The 15,499-nt window shown below is 36.4% G+C and overlaps 1 protein-coding gene across 1 annotated transcript; it reads left to right on the top strand.

Annotated features, from left to right (window-relative positions):
- The first annotated feature begins 780 nt into the window (after positions 1–780).
- Positions 781–11,183, top strand: LOC121871942 (succinate dehydrogenase [ubiquinone] cytochrome b small subunit, mitochondrial-like). The gene is made up of 4 exons (XM_042374546.1): positions 781–900; positions 5,961–6,076; positions 9,676–9,872; positions 10,331–11,183. The coding sequence occupies exons 1-4, from the start codon at positions 861–863 to the stop codon at positions 10,506–10,508; spliced, it is 531 nt and encodes a 176-aa protein (XP_042230480.1). The 5' UTR covers positions 781–860; the 3' UTR covers positions 10,509–11,183.
- Positions 11,184–15,499: the final 4,316 nt, after the last annotated feature.

Raw genomic sequence — 15,499 nt, 5'->3', positions numbered from 1 at the left:
TACTAATTTTATTGTGAGTACAGGAAGAAACAGAAGTACCCGGAGCCTTAGGACAGGAAGAAACCAACACCTTTCTCACGTCTGTCCCGGACCAAGACTCGAAGCCACGATAACACTCAAATATACTCGCGTTGCACTAGGGACGCTGTGCCAAGTTACCAACTGTCTAAATCTGACCTACCGTAAGTCTTTACCCAAAACAACAAAGGAAAATAGATTCATACCTGTTGAGAGTTGCTTAAACTGTATTTGGGTGATGGTAAATACCGCTTCTGTTTTCACTTATGTTATTATGCCGGTAGGTCCAAAGAATGTATTTGGTAACGAATATGGCTTTGATCGCAGACTGAAAAATATTAAATGCGCCAAAACCGGAATAAACGAAACTTGGCAGCTGTAAAGCAAAAATAGATTTCCAGGGGTCATTGGGTGTGTGTCAGTAAAATTGTAATACAAGTACTTAAACATTAGGAATTATAGTATCGGAATAATTTAAATTTATTTATTGTTTTCGTTGAAACCTAAAGCGTTCTTTCATGTCGTTATTCATTGTCACGTATTAATTTTATGGTTTGGTCGGTAATGTCTTGGCCAACTGCAAGAAATAAAATGTTAGTAATATGCCACGAACAGAACGACTAAATCACCGATTTTATGAATGTTATATATTTTTAGGAAAGTTCCTTAATCCATTGATGTTAGGTAGTTTATTTCAAAATATTTTTTGTGTTATTAGATCCTGTCACCTGAAAAATATATGGTTTTCACTAGTCTGTTCGTCGTACATTTCTTAACATTATTTATTTCCCGTGTGCTCGGTAGTATACTCTTACTCTACTCAACTCATCGCTCATAGGAACATGGCGGCACTGGCAGCACTCAGACGGATCAACAGAAGTTGTAAGTATTTCACCAAGATTTAGGGAGTGCTAGTATCTTTTTGAGGCAATAGTTTAAACTATAGATATGCTTAGGTTATAAGTTTCAGCTAAATTTTATGAAATATTTAAGTATTGGGTGTTTTTTGGAAGACATGAAGCCTTTCACTTTTTGTTTACCTTTTTCCCATGACGCAATCAAGAAGTGGCCGGAGAAACTTATAACTACTGTACTGTATTGTTTCTCTTAATGGCCATTCCTTTGTATAGAGACATTGTGTAATTATAGTGAACGGGCACAATTAAAGTACGGTAGTGAATTTGTGATACAGTATTTTGCATTGAAATTGTCTTTCTAAATCAACGTTTACGGGTCAACGTGTCACTTGGTTATTGGTTAAATATTCACACTTGCTCACAAATATAATAATTTTCTGCGGTAATGGTAGAGCAGGCTGTTGGCACTAAAAGGACTTTTATGAAATTGCACAAAATTTTAAGGGCAAATTTTCACTTGTTTCCACTAAACGAAATCGAAATGTAAACTTTGGTAAATTTATAGAAAAGCACAGGTCCTTCTTTGGATATTAAAACTGTTTGGTAAATGTGTAGAAGAGGATGGTTGTTGAGTTTCGAACGAATTTGACATTCATTTCCGCCAGAAATCACTCGTTTTTGAGCTTCCCCCGATCACAGTCTTAAGGGAAGATGTTGGAAAATGGAGTTTTTTGTTGAGTAAGTCACAGAAACAGATGATTTCCACTGGTGAACTAGGCAAAAGTTGTTCAAAACTCATAAAAATCCATAGGAAAAACATAATACAGAAAGAAATGTAACCTAACTAAACCTACCCCCTTTTTGTGTAATAAAAAAAAAACCAACCTAAGTTAACCATACCATAGCCCCCTGGACCCCCTTTTGTTCATGCCTCCACATCTTACCTTAATCTGAAGAAGAATCAGGTCCATCTGGGTCGTCACAGTTTACATCTGAGTGGGGCCGTGTAACCAGTGGGGTTCCCCAGGGGTCAGTACTAGGCCCACTCTTGTTCATTATCTACATAAACGATCTAGATACTGGGATCAGCAGTGACATAAGCAAGTTTGCGGATGACACCAAAATAGGGCGGCAAATTAATTCAGGGCAGGATGCAAATGCATTACAGGAGGATCTAAATAAACTGCAGGGGTGGTCTGAAAAATGGCAAATGAAATTCAACACCAGCAAGTGCAGTGTACTTAATATTGGAAGAACAAATACTATAATGTATACAGCCTTAACAACATCAACCTAGAGAAGTCGACTTGTGAAAGAGACCTAGGGGTACTTGTAAGCCCGGACCTACGGCCTAGAAAACAGTGCGTTAATGTTCGAAATAAGGCAAACAGAGTATTGGGTTTTATATCTAGAAGTGTAAGTAACAAGAGTGCAGAGGTCTTATTGCAACTATATCTTCCGCTAGTCAGGCCGCACCTCGATTATGCGGTTCAGTTCTGGTGCCCCTATTATAGAATGGATATAAATTCACTAGAGTCGGTGCAGCGAAGAATGACAAAAATGATTCCGGGACTTAGAAACCTTCCATATCAGGATAGGTTAAAGAAACTTAATTTGCATTCCCTAGAAAGACGAAGAGTGCGGGGAGATATGATAGAAGTATTTAAGTGGGTGAAAGGAATCAATAAAGGGGATACCCGGTATAGATAAAGTTCTTATAATATCCGAGCAGGATAGGACTCGGAGCAACGGATTCAAGTTGGATAAGTTTAGGTTTAGGAGGGAGTTAGGAAGAAACTGGTCCACAAATAGGGTGGTGGACGAGTGGAACAAGCTTAGCAACTTTGTAGTAAGTGCGGGAACTCTGGAAGTTTCAAAAGGAGGCTAGATAGATTCATGGATGATGGAGAGTGGTAGTAACTCTCGACAGGAGCTGCCATGCACAGGCCAACCGGCCTATTGCAGACTCCTTATTTTCTTATGTTCTTATGTACATCAATTTGAAGTGATGCTTGTGGTGGTTGGTCACCTTGAGGAGGGTATAGGCTGGGAACTCGGCAATTGACGTAAAATAATCTCTTATCACAATGTCGGCACAGCTCTTCAGCCATATCTGGTACTGAAAATTCATATCTCTGCTCCCGACGCACCCACGCATTGTGCATTGGTTAAGACAAAAAACTTTTGCCCAATAATACGTCTCCTCTCACTATAGCCAATAAGGAACTCCCACACTACCCCGGCACATGCGCTGTAGACGCTTAAGAAGCGAACATGGACGTAACGGACCACTGGGTGATTGGGGGGGGGGGGGCGCAGAGCTTTTCCACGAGATGTAAACAACAAATGGCAAGACTTGTGACTGACCAAATACTGTATGATAATATTGAAAAATAAATATTTTAGTTATCCTTAATTTCCGGCAAAAATATCATGGAAGGAAAAATGTCTTAGAAATGTTTAAACATTACAAAATACATATTAATAACAGCGAGACAAAGACTGGTGCTTTACTATAAATTCACTGAAACTTTTCTCAACGGTTTTTAATGTGTTATGAACTTTAACCTTCATTTTTTGTGCAAATCACAGAATCTTGATACTGTATTTGCTATAAAATCAAGATAAAAAAAGCATTCTAAACATTTCTAACCTAACCTATCAAAAATCATCAGAAAGAGGTATTATTTAACTTGGTGCCACTAAGCGAATCTCGAGAATTTTATAGTTGCAATTTAACATTTTATGTACGATATGATTGTACATGGCAGCACACACCCAGGACATCGAATAACTGAAGTTCCCCTTTTTGGTTAGGTTAGATTCAAAACTGTTTAATGGTTTTTGGTGTGTTTTGAACACTGTATCTTGATTTTTATAACAAATAATAAGCATGGTAAAGCCTTGGCTCGGATAAACGATCGACGGTAAAATAATGATCTACGTATATTTATATACAGTAGCGATATAATCAGTACCGTGAGTTCTGCTATAACGCGTGTTTTGACAACGCGAATTGGCAACGCGATTTATGAATAGAGGAACGATATTTTTAAAACGCGAACGCTTGTTTGCTGTAATGCGATTTTTGCTTACTATTTCTCCAATTTTGTGGTATTAACTGTGAATATGGTAAAGAAGAATATCTCCAAGAAGCATTCTGGTGATAGCATTCCCGGTGATGATCGTAAAAGAAAGGCGATAACACTTGAAGAGAAGCTCGATGTTATCAACCTCAAAATCACCCTTCGCCCCCATCAAGTTATATTCATATTTTTTCAAGATAAAGTGTTACATTTACTGTATGATTTCATTATTAGATATGAATGTAACATTTATTTAGACTGTGCTATCCTTTGTGTTAGGCTAACTACCTTAGACTGTGCTATCCTTTGTGTTAGGCTAACTACTAAATTTTTTTTTTATTTCGAGTAACCTGCACCTAACCCTATTTTCTCCATAAGCCCTGTTATTTTGTATTGTGCAAATTTCTATAACATGATGTTTTACAAGAACACAACTATCGCGTTCTAGCAGAACTGACTGTACAGTAATTTCTCCGTTAGCCGGAATCTCTCAAACCCGGAACTCTCTGAAAGCCGGAATTGAAATTTTCTTGGAAAATAATTACCAAAATCCGGAAAATTCTAGGGATGAGGGATATTTTTCTGGGTTCGAGAGAGTCGTCTTGTTACCCAGAAATCTCTCGTTCCCAGAAGTGCTCTGCACCAATTGTTCCGGCTAACGGAGGTACCACTGTAGTAGTTAGTTCTACGAGTAATATTTAAGGGCCCGGGTTATCCAGTCACCTAATGAAAAATATCTATAGAAGGACACTTATTTTTCTTTAAGACTTTTTGTATTCATGTTTTTGCTCCTAGTTTTATCCTTGTAAGAAATATGCTGCTGCGGCTTTTTTGTTTACATGAGCATCAGGATGTACAGTACAGTATTTGCTTGATTTAATGAACTAATTTGAGCTACCCCTTTCCGTTAAATCAAAATTTCCGCTAAGTCGAGTTTCCGTTATTTTTGCTCAATTTTAAATCGAGCAGGATTGTTAAATTTCCCTTTTTTTCCACTCAAATTAGCTAACTATACCCTTTCCACACTAACCTGGCCCGTAGGCTCCTCCCCTCTTTTATACTAATAGCCGATTGATTCATAGAAAATTCAAACTAAATTTGTTCACAATTGGTAAGCAGACCTGTTATTATTTACACTACTGTACTGTCAAATATATGGATTATCAAAATGCAAATCATTTCAAGGCATTAGCACTTCAGGGAAGATGTTCGAAATTTTTAAATATTTGTTATAAAAGGTCCACATAATTATGCGTTTATATACACGCAGTCTTGGGGGGAGGTAAAATGCTCAGGGGAACCAACCGGCTATTTGTAACTAGACGAGGGGCAAGGCTTACAGGCTACCTTAGCGTGGAATTACTTTACTGAATACAGTAGTTCGCTAAATCGAGCGTGATTCCGTTAGAGTCCACGCCAATTGCACAGCTTGGCGCGTGGAGTTAGTTTACATCTGCTCAATCTGTGTCTTGCCACCACCGTGTGTGTGTTGTTTGCTGCTACCTCTCGGTTTACATCTCGGTCATTTAACTACTGTGCTTAGACATCATGGCAAAAGTCTCTCAGAAGTCTCAGAAAGGAAGTGGTGTGGGGGAGAAAGTCAAAAGAGTGCAGCTGTCAATTGGAAAAAAGTCCGGAACTATAGGCAAAATTTAAAACAAACACCGAACCCCCTAATTTATGATAAGCCATGAATAATATTTCAAAGGTTTCTATGTACATATTGTGTGCCTGAGGTGTCTTCATATGTGTGAGCGTATTAACTAAATTGAGGGGAAAAATAATGTAAAAAATTCCTTCCGCTAAATCAAGAGTTCGTTATATCAGATTCCGTTAAATCGAGAATATATTGTAAAGTATCATCGTTTTCTGAACATCTCATAGAGTGTGATGATGATAATTTACATTAGTGTTTCTTTAATTAGTTTTATGATGCAGTACGTAAGATTAAGTTATGCTACATAAGGAGATAAAGAATTTATAAATATATTTGTTCCAGGTGTAATTGGGAGCCGATTTGGTTCACTGAGACTCAATGGGTTGTATCTGGTTCCTTCACATGTAGTTGTTCCTGCAGCGACACAAGGTACTTCACAAGCGCTAGTTCCCTATCAGGTAAGGCTGGATGAACTGTATATACTTTTTGCTGATAGTTACATTGTTCATAGTAAAGTTATCTAAGTTGTAATAACTTTTGGGTTTTTTTTTTTGCATGAAATCATTTTGTTCATGGTCACAAAAAGTTTGTTGCACCAGATACATGTACTGTACTGTATTCATACTGCAAACTGTCCCTTAAAACTTATGGAATTATCATTGATATGTACAGTTGGTATAAAAAAAAAAGAAGAAATGCTGTTCTGGTACTGTACCAGGTGTACATCAGAACCTTCAAATTTTTAGATGCTGTTCCAAAACCCTAAAGTTAAATGATATACGTAAATTGTACAAAGATATAAAACTGGGTAGAAAACTATAATTTGGGAAATATTATTTTATTTAACAAATACGTACATACTACAGGAGATTTGGAAAACCAAATTTTGCAGTTCCATAGAACTAAACATTGACAAATATAGGCCATTACATGAGACTTTTTCTAATTGCCACTACCAGTTCCAAGACATTTATTCATCAGACATCACATTTTTCAGACACAGCATCACATAGATTATATTGTAACCTTTTAACAAATCTGTGATTACAAATTTGACAGTTAATACAGTAGCATCAAGTGTTGTCAATGGCATTTTGTTAGTGTATGGTGTATTGTGTTTTGACATAGGGCAGGAGAGGTATGCTATAGCATACAGTATATATACACCAGTGACAATTCTTTGAATGTTGCAGAGTCATCTGGGATTTTGTTTTTTAACACTAATTCCTCATGCCAAAGATGTATCACAATTTTCCTGTAGCTACTGTTCTTGAAAGAGATTCAGATTTTCTTCAAGTATGTGGCCAAGTGGAAGCCGAGAGACTGGGAGCCATGCAGTTTGATGCAACACTTTTGAAAGATGAAGTCTACTGTTTCCCTAAAAATGGCTTTATTGTCAATAAAACGCAATTTCCTTAACCCCTATGTGGTTTGGGGTGTAGAATGTATGAAAAAAACAAAACAAACATTGGTACATCAGAGTAATGCTGTCTCCAAGTGACCAAGCAGCTCACAGAATTGGTGGTACAGGTTGTACCTCTCTCGTCCGGCAACCTCGGGACCTGACCGGTGCCGGACCATGGAAATTTCCAGACCATGGAAATTCACCCTTTTCCTGGATAGATAGTGACTTGGCTTGGAAGCACTAGCACCACTTTCTCTGCTTCATGGTTTCTTTGAAGACATATTGAAGGGTTAAATGTCGTACAGTAGCTTCTCAAATTTCGCAAGTTTTTAATTCGACGTTTTCTATTTGAACACAAAAAAACAACACATTTAAAAATTTTGACGGCGGAAACTAGAAATTTCGACAGGTTTGAACGGCCCACCAATGTTCAGGCGATGTGCACAATCATATAAACAGCGTAATTTCTCTTATGTACAAAAAATTCATTATTGTTTATTACTGAAAGTCTTTTTGATTGAATTAATGTTTGTGTGTGCAAAATGAGCAATACAATTCATTAATAATAAGTAGAATATTAAAACACGAGGAAATGAGACAGCATTGTTTTCGTTGTTTACAAAACCAGTGACTGACTGGTTCTACATATAAAACTGAAGAAAATAAGACCCTGGTTGTAGGTGTAGTAAAATTAATATGGTTGTTTTAAGTAATGTTATTTAATGTTAATAAATGGAACAATAGAAGTAGCTAACGATAATGGTAAAGAAAACGAGAGAGATCGCGTATGTAAGTGCGCACACGTGAAAACGTATCGTCATTACTTTACATAAGAATATGAAAGCAACACTTATTTACTGTTCATATATATTTTAATTAATGTTTCTGAATTTGTTTTTATTGAATTAATGTTTGTGTGTGCAAAATTAACAATACAATTTATTAATAATACGTGGAATATTTAAATACACGAGGAGACGAGACGGCTGCCGGCATTGTTTTTGTTAAAGTTTACAAAACCAGTGACTGATTGGTTCTACATATAAAACTGAAGAAAATAAGACCCTGATTGTAGCTGTAGTAAAATTAATGTAAAAAAATTAATATGGTTGTTTGAAGTACCTGTAATGTTATTTAATGTTAATAAATGGAACAATATAATTAGCTAACCATTAATGGTAAAAAAAAAGGTGAGATTGCGCGTATGTACGTAAGTGCGCACATGTGAAAACATATCGTCATTACTCTACATAAGAATATGAAAGCAACACTTATTTACTGCTCATATATATTGAAGGGTTAAATGTTGTACTCTGTATACTGTAGACAAGCAGAGAGAGAGAGAGAGAGCAGCCGAACTGCCGGATGTAAACAAGCCTTAATTTCCCGTGGCTTTGTTGTTGATGTTTTTTACGGGGATTAGCCCACCCGGGTATAGGTCACTCACCCACATTGAGGCCTGAGGGGCAAAAATTTAATACTCCTGTAATAATAATAATAATTCAGATAAGTAAAAAAATAATAATAATAAGCTGCCTATCTACCTATTGGACAAACTAAAATCGTTCCGGACCACGGGAGTTTCCGGACCACAGAATGCCGGACTAGAGAGGTACAACCTGTAATACTGGATGGTGGTTGTGAACGGTGTCCAGCAACTTGAGGAAATTTAACTACTGTACAGAAGATTCATGTATTTTTTCCTCCGGAAAAGAAAAAAGTAAAAGTTTTCTTAATGTAATTCTTAGTATTTTCTCTGGATGAAACTTAATCCATCCCAGATGTAAATGTTGTAGTCTTATCGTGCAGTGTTCATGTGTTAAGAATGACATCTATACAGTTACTTCACACTAAATAGAGTATATACAGGGTACAGTATAGGTAATAAAAAACATTTTACTTATCAAGAAATTATACATTAGCTAAGGTTTGTTCATTAATCTTTGTTTATTTTTTTATAATAGGCTAAACATTACACCATTGGCTGGCAATATCGGATAATGGTAGTAATTAGGAAGCTTAACTGTCAGATGAATTATCTCAAGTGTAACTTAAGTGTCTTATGATCCATACCTGTACCATATCTTAATGTTCCACTCTGAATATTCTGCCTCCTCATGTTTAACCCTTAAATGGCTAATCTGCCCCCATGTGTGCAAAAAATGAAATGTAAGAAACATGAAACATCCATCTACCTAGGCCACCGTATTTACTGATGATGGCTGCCATTTAAGGTTGAGCTGTTTTCGGTTAATTTGTGTACTTTTCAGGTAGAACTAATTCTTCTTACTGTTATTTTAAATGAAATTCTTAAGGTGTACGTACAGTGCTTGTGTGTACTGTATTATAAACATGTCTAAACAGTGTAAAGTTTCCTCTAGTGAAATAATAAAATTTTACAATTGAGTACAGGTATTATAAAACTAGTACTCCAGCGGGGGGAGGACCCCCCACACCTTCAGACTTTTGAGTCCTGTCCTGTTTTTCTGTCTCATTTCCTGCTTTATGCAAAATGATAAATACTTGGAAATGAAGTGAAACAATTGAGATTTAATAAAAAATGGCAAAATAGTTACAAATTAATTTGTTTTTCAATAATTTGACCTATATTTTTAATATTGTACCTAAAAAAATCTTTCCTTTTCTCTTCAGGCAAAGCCCTTCAGTGTATCACCAGTTAGTCATGGCGCGCCTGAAATTGAACAAGCGGGCCATGACCATGTGTTGCACTGGACAGCAGAGCGCATCCTATCAGTGGTGTTGTTAGGAGCCATCCCAGCAGCTATAATCTTCCCCACACCAGCAGTAGAATCCATTCTTGCATTGTCTATGACTGTTCATTCACATTGGTAAGTGAAGGTTGTAATTCCCCTTAATATTAGTAATACACTGCCCCTTCGCTTAATACGGGTTTGTTCAACACAGATTCGCTCAAAAACAGGTTGAGCCATGCTGACACGGGAAAATTAGGCTGAATGTGGTCTGTTAAACACAATTGGCTTGAGCCAGTTGGCAGTTGAATCCACAGGTAGCATCCCCACTCACTCCACATGAGCCCATTGAGCAGTGCATTTTAGAATTAGAGAAAATAATATCAGTCATTAGGTGTTTGTAAGGGTAAATTATACTTATTACCTGTGAATACTTTTTCTTGCAGGAATATATTTTGCTCAAAACTTAATTGAAATATTAATTTCCCGAAATCACATTCAAAGATTGCAGTTCGACATACACTCACATTTCATCTCCCAAAGCATTGATAGGTTACATGAATATCTTTAATCTGTTTATTCCTCTTTTTTTTCAGGGGCATTGAGGCTATTGTTGTAGATTATATTCGTCCCAGCTTATTTGGCAAGATCATTCCCAAACTGGCTGTAGGTGCTGTCTACACACTCTCATTTCTCACCTTGGGAGGACTTTGCTACTTCATCTACACAGATGTAGGCATCATCAATGCTGTCAAGCTCCTATGGAAATTGTAGGGAAACAAAAGTGACTTACTACCTGTAAATTAACTGTATGGTTTTTATGTTCTTGTTAACTATTAGCAGACGTTCCAGACAATTATTTTTTATTATGCAAAATCTATATACGTACAGTATAATATAATGTAATATAATACAATTCAGTGTAATATAATGTTAATATAATACAGTACAGTACTATATAATATAATATTGTCAATTTCCAAGTCACTGTATGTGATGGGAATATAGATGTAATTATTTTAATTTATTTACTAAAGTGACATCAAAATGGTTAGCAAAGTCACTTAGATATGTTATAAAGAGAACTATGTGGTAGAGATGCTAAAGTGCTGCTTGCTCTGTCACCTCTATATAGTACTGTTAAAACAACTGCACAATGTATAAATTTGTAACAGTGGCAATTGGAATTATATAGCAAACTGCTGTACTTGATAGTGTCTCATCTTTTTCACTTATTTCATGTTTATCATTTACAACTAGAATGAATCATCACGCCCTGGGATACTTGTATTCCTCTAAAACTGTGTGCATAGTGCCGTGAAGGCCAGGTCTGTAAACAGTGGGGGATGATCACCTTTTTTGTGAAGAGATAAAATATGTTGTAATAAGTTCATATGTATATTGCACTAATCATAAATCTTGTATATATTAATAAAGAATTTACTTTATCTTGTTTAGTTTTTTATCACAGATCATATTTACAGTATTAGCTCTACCACTCTCATGTTTGTGTGGTGTGGATCAAAGGATACAAAATCCACAAGAAAATTGGCAGGAGATAACTGAGGAAGTGCAGTAGTGGAATATGAGTAAAAAGTGAGAGGATATTGCTAAAACAAAACCTGTGAAATAACCATATGCACAACTTGCATATTAAGTACAGTGGTCCCTCGGTTAATGAGATTTCGGTTAACGAGTTACCTTCCATAAGATTCTTAACTTCGGTTAACGAGTTTCTTACGAGCCGACCTGAACATGTATTCGCTTGCATTTGGCGGTCCACCAGCTGTAGTATTAGTCCGCCAATACAGTAATCGGTTCTAGGGCTTAAATTCCTGACCATTTTAGCAAATATCAAGAAGTTTATATTATTCAATAATTTTAAAAGTTTAATAATAAATTTTTTAGTCATTTTAACAATTATTGAACATAATTGAAGGTAATGAAACTAGTTTTATGTGCGCCATCCAACCCTTCGACACACCATACAGGCGTCAGTCTTTGTGTCTTTTCAGTGGAGGTAACATCTTGCTTGAGACTCTTCAACTAAATGCTTTTTTCTGTGTTTGCAAGCAAATTATTGGTCATTTTGAAATTTATTTTACATATTGACACTATATAATGCAGTGCAGTGTTGATTTAAAGAAAATAATCTTGAATTACACTAAGAGAACTAAAATTTTATGGGTGAAGTGGCACCATGGGGTGACTTCTCTTCCACCCCAATGCCTTCTCTTCTCCCTTCTCCTCCACCCCCATTCTAATTCCCATCATCATCATCTTCATCCAGGAGCCTTCTACATACACACCTCAAAGTAAGTGTATTTTTCTACCTTTTTTGTTGAATTTAGGCAATTTTCGGTGAGCTGGAACCAATTACCCAAAACCCATTAAAACAATGGTTTCGGTTAACGAGCAACCTTCTAGAACGGATTGTGCTCGTTAACCGAGGGACCACTGTACTGTATACAAAGTTAGTTTATTTTGTATAAAATTTCACTACAATACAAAAATTCTGCACTTGGAAATCAGGCTACTCCAACTTATACACCCTGTTTATGAGATTTGAGTAATTTATGTCGATAAATGTTTCAGTTCCAGTTCTTTTAAAAGAAGAATGTTGTGTTCTAGCTGTTCCTTGGCTTTCAATGTTCTGGTAAGAACTTTTTAGTGCCAGGGATCTAATTAAACACTATTATTTTTTTTTTTTTGGTGACATACAAATATATATATATATATATATATATATATATATTTATATATATATGGTCTGACAATCTCCCTATTGTGTGAGAGAGGTGGGTGCCGGTGAGGCAGATGTTTAGGTCAGCATTGACCTTCTGAACCCTGCTCTGAGGGGTTGTGTCTCAGGAATTATAGTACTTACATAATTATGATGATATACCAAGGTCTATAGGAGTACAGGTATTAGAATATAATGTATTATACTGTATTATATAAAACATTGTTGCTATAACAAGATTCATCAACAGTGGTTGGCTGCAAAAACCATGTATCTCATATTATTGTGGCGTTGCAGATATTTACTAACGACCTCGACATGGATGCAAAAGTCTGTAGAAGAAAAGGGGTGTTTGCTGGGCAAGTGTGTGCAATATCAGTGTTTGCCCCACAGATACCAGCAATGACTGGCGAGGTGGCTGGGCCTTCAATCTCCCCAAACATGTGGGTGTATTCTCACAATAGGGTAGACACATTTCCAAACAAAATGGTACAAACCTCGTGAAAATTGACTCATATTCGGCTGAATTATTATTTTTGTGTAGAAAAACTTTGACACATTTTCTCAAAACATGAATTTTTCAAGGTTGTCACTTATTTCTACTAAACCTCATATTAAGTTACATGCTGTACTGTACTCTTAGTGTGAGGAGGGAAAAAAGTAAATTTAGAATGATGGAGATAAGATGATACAATAGACGAGTTGACAGTTCTGGGTAAACAAGAAATACACTGTCACATTTGTAGAGTGATACGGTATATTATATATAATTAATTTGTAATAAAATTTTTAAATCCTGCTATAATAGAAGAGATAAGTTTATTTCTTTAGAAACGACTGTCATTTGCTATGACGTCACCAGCTTCCCAGCTTGTGACGCTCTCTTTCAAACTCACAGCTGCAGTCATAGGTAGTGCAAAGGATGGGCTCTGTAGACCCCAAGTGCCACGTTCGAGTAAGTTTTAAGGGTATTTTTATGGTCTTAAGTCATGGACATTTCGTAATTGAAGAAATGTGCCGTGAAGAGCTGCTTCAAACATTGGTTGGATGGATATATGAGAGATAGGGGTTGGGTGTAAACGGGACTGCCCAGTTTGGGGCCAATGCTGCAGTTTCCTTCATTCTTATGTTCTTATGGACATAAAAAACTCCCATGTTCACACCAGCTCAGCTGTCATGTATTCTTACCTGGTAGACTTTCTCTTTTTTTCAGTGCATTTACAGAGTACATCAGTACTAAATGGAGATACGAGTCAATTTAGAAGTGATGACATTGTCTGGACTTCGTTTTGAGAATGCCTGGTGCTAGATAAACATGACAGCATAGTGCTGTTATTGTTTTGATGATTCACTAATGAACCATTGGGATATATCATTTATTTTAATTAATGGATAAAATTTTACTTTATCTACCATAATTATTTGGATGCTTAGATTCGAGATAGGCTATATTGGGTCAATTTTAAGTTTTGGTCATCCCTGTACTATTCTGATGATTTGTGAGGTGTTATGAACGATTTAGACTCATATCTATCGGAAATCACTAGTTTTGAGTTACTGCCCCCCCCCCCTTGCTAATGAATGTTAAGCTAACCTTATAATTCATCATACCCTAACCTAACCTATGAACTGTATTTTTTTATGTGATCGAAAAATGTTTTGCTACAGAAATTCCATAGAGATAATTTGTCTTATTGTTTAAAGTACTTAATCCCATAGTTAGAATCTTAAGGTTGCCCAGATGACCCAAAACGAAAATAATGCCAATATTGTTTGGAATGTTTATGGAAGTGTACTATGAAATTTGTAGTAGGGGCAGCTAATATCCACTGAATTAGTTAATGTGCTTAGTATTATTTATATATTCAAAACAGCATTCTTGTGTTGCACAGTAAAGCACAATTAATTTATCTAATAATATTTATTTACAGAGCCGATCAGCCGAGAAGGTTGGACAACTACTTCCAGGGTTCATCAAGGCAGATGAAGGAAATTTACCAAAAGTAGATGTCTTTATGATTGTAGAGTATTATCAAGAACTCCGCCATCCAGCTATGAAGCACGTAAAATTACAAAGGTAAAGTTTTGCTTCCAGTCTCAACATTAAATAAAGACATCAGTGACGAAATTGGATCTCGTATTTAGCATTATTTTCCCTAAAGCACACCTGATCCACTACCTGGGTATACGTTTAGGGCGCGCATCACTGCTTCACATAATGATCGCCACGCCACTCGACCACCACTTCCTCCACGTGAAGCACCATTGCCCTTGTTCTGCCTCTTGCCACCAACCAACGTCCAATTGAGATCATCTCCCCGGTGTCCATCTTAATATTGATTCCTGTTAGCTGCGAGTCTGGTTGGATAAATCTCAATGTTAAATGGACTTTGAGAAATACGGTATGTTGTCCTTATTTGTAACTGTACAACATCTATCAGTAACTGTAACTGCACTTGTATAAATAAATGTAATTGCAACTGCACTTTTATAAGTAACTGTACTTGTATCTGTATTTGTACTTACATCTGTACCTTTATTATTATCTCAACCTATGATTGTATCTGTGCCTGTACTAGGATCTGCACTTTTACTTGTATCTTTACCTGCAATTACTGTACATATATACTTGTCTTTGAGTCTGTATCTGTGCTTGCAGTTTTATCTACTCTTGTATATGTAGTTATAATTGTGTTTACACCTGTACACTAGCTATATCGGTACACGTAATTGAATTAATACATTGTACGGTGATTACATAAAAGCACCATCGCTCACTAGGCTTTAAGGCATTTAGGTGCTTCAACTGCCAGGGTTATTTTGCACTGCTCCTCTATCGTTATTTTGCACTGCTCCTCTATCTCAGTATCCACAAACAATAAACATCTTTCAGAAAGTCGGAATAACCTGAGGACATTGGCAAAGAAAGTGGCGAAACAGGTTATATTTTAACTCCAAAAAGCAGATTTTCGCTGTCGTGCGCCACATTTGTTCCCACTGCGACTCGTCTCTCAATATTCAC

This window comes from Homarus americanus, unplaced genomic scaffold, assembly GCF_018991925.1.
Source record: "Homarus americanus isolate GMGI-L3 unplaced genomic scaffold, GMGI_Hamer_2.0 scaffold48416, whole genome shotgun sequence".
NCBI lineage: Eukaryota > Metazoa > Arthropoda > Malacostraca > Decapoda > Nephropidae > Homarus > Homarus americanus.
This window is presented reverse-complemented; position numbering and strand designations above follow the sequence as displayed.